Source organism: Fukomys damarensis, unplaced genomic scaffold (assembly GCF_012274545.1).
Source record: "Fukomys damarensis isolate Sample0158 unplaced genomic scaffold, DMR_v1.0_HiC HiC_scaffold_15, whole genome shotgun sequence".
Lineage (NCBI taxonomy): Eukaryota > Metazoa > Chordata > Mammalia > Rodentia > Bathyergidae > Fukomys > Fukomys damarensis.
Genome location: NW_022900927.1, coordinates 61,470,019 through 61,471,634, shown reverse-complemented (window position 1 = coordinate 61,471,634; position 1,616 = coordinate 61,470,019). Strand labels below are relative to the sequence as shown.

The 1,616-nt window shown below is 67.0% G+C and overlaps 1 protein-coding gene across 1 annotated transcript in view; it reads left to right on the top strand.

Annotated features, from left to right (window-relative positions):
• Gnptab (N-acetylglucosamine-1-phosphate transferase subunits alpha and beta) overlaps positions 1 to 1,616 on the top strand; it is a gene marked incomplete at its 5' end in the record, with an annotated part of 19,054 nt that overhangs the window by 9,935 nt on the left and 7,503 nt on the right. The window contains 3 exon segments of the mRNA XM_010631398.2: positions 180 to 359; positions 430 to 600; positions 1,425 to 1,610. Coding sequence (XP_010629700.1) covers positions 180 to 359; positions 430 to 600; positions 1,425 to 1,610 — 537 coding nt within the window.

Genomic DNA, 1,616 nt, shown 5'->3' with positions numbered 1-1,616 from the left:
AGCCAGGTGTTGTGGCCGGCGACCCTCCCGCCTCAGCCTCCCGGTGCTGGGACCTCAGGCGTGTGCCGCCTCACAGGCAGCGTTTTCTGTGCCTGTAGCTCCAGCCTTGAAGCCAGCCCGAGCTCCCGGGGCAGAGGGCGGGCAGTGGGGCTGCAACCTAATGCGCAGGTGTGGCCCAGTCCAAGCAGGACGAGGATGTCTCTGCCAGCCGCTTCGAGGACAACGAGGAGCTGAGGTACTCGCTGCGCTCCATCGAGAGGCACGCGCCGTGGGTCCGCAACGTATTCATCGTCACCAACGGCCAGATCCCGTCCTGGCTGAACCTGGACAACCCCCGCGTGACCATCATCACCCACCAGGTGCGCTGCCACCTCCTCCTGCTCTGGGCGGGGTCCGGGCCCCGGTCCCGTGACTCTGCCCCGCCCCCAGGAAGTCTTCCGGAACCAGAGCCACCTGCCCACCTTCAGCTCCCCGGCCATCGAGAGCCACATCCACCGCATCCAGGGGCTGTCGCAGAAGTTCATCTACCTGAACGACGATGTCATGTTCGGTAAGGACGTGTGGCCGGACGACTTCTACAGCCACTCCAAGGGCCAGAAGGTGAGCGGTGCCCGGGGCCCGCGGAGGTGGGCAGGGAGCGAGCAGAGCGCGAGCCCAGAGGCGGGTGAGGGCACAGAGCCGGTGCCACGGCACGGGCCTGTGACCCCAACACTCGGGAGGCTGAAGCAGGAGGGCCAGCCTGGGCCGTGCAGTGAGTTCAAGGCCCGTCGCAAAGAAAAAGGACTGGGGCAGTAGCTCAGGGGCAGAGCTTGTGCTCGAGGATGTGGGGCCTGGGCTCTATGCCGGTGTCAGAATTCTGACGAGGGACTGATTTAGCACAGGGCCCGGGGCGGAGGGGAGGGAGGCTGGACTCAGCCCCTCCGTGTCTTGGCGGCCCTGAGACCTGGTGGCACATTCACGCGCCCGGGAGTCGCTGCTCTTGTCACAGAAGGTGTCCAGCCTCTCGTGGTCCGTGCTCAGGCCTGGGCGGGACACGTGCCGTTGAGTCAGGTCCGACGGCGAGCTGGGCCGGGAGCCGAGCTGGGAGAGCTCCTGAGTGACAGGACGCCGGCAGTGCCCGCCCTTCTGTCCCCACGGCGGGGCTGACCCAGAGCCTCTGGGACGCACGGCCAGCCCGGGGACTTCCACCTCTCCAGGGGCTGCCGCCTCCCCTCCCCCTTCTTTTTGTTTGGCCTTGGTTCTGGGGGACAGGGTCTCACTGTGTGGCCCAGGCTGGCCTCGAGCTCAAGGCGGTGCTCCTGCCTCAGCCTCCTGACTGCTGGAATTACAGATGAGCGCCACTTCGGCGGCGTACTTGTCTTGAGGTGTTTTCCTTCCTGAGCGGGAGGCATCAGAAGCCCGCGTCCCTCCTCGGTTGGCTGCAGGTTTACCTGACGTGGCCCGTGCCCAACTGCGCCGAGGGCTGCCCGGGCTCGTGGGTCAGGGACGGCTACTGCGACAAAGCCTGCAACAACTCGGCCTGCGACTGGGACGGCGGCGACTGCTCGGGTACGGCTGTGCGGCCCGCGTGCGTGCGCTGCTCCCCTCTGCCGCCAAGAGCGCTTTCTCGTGCCCAC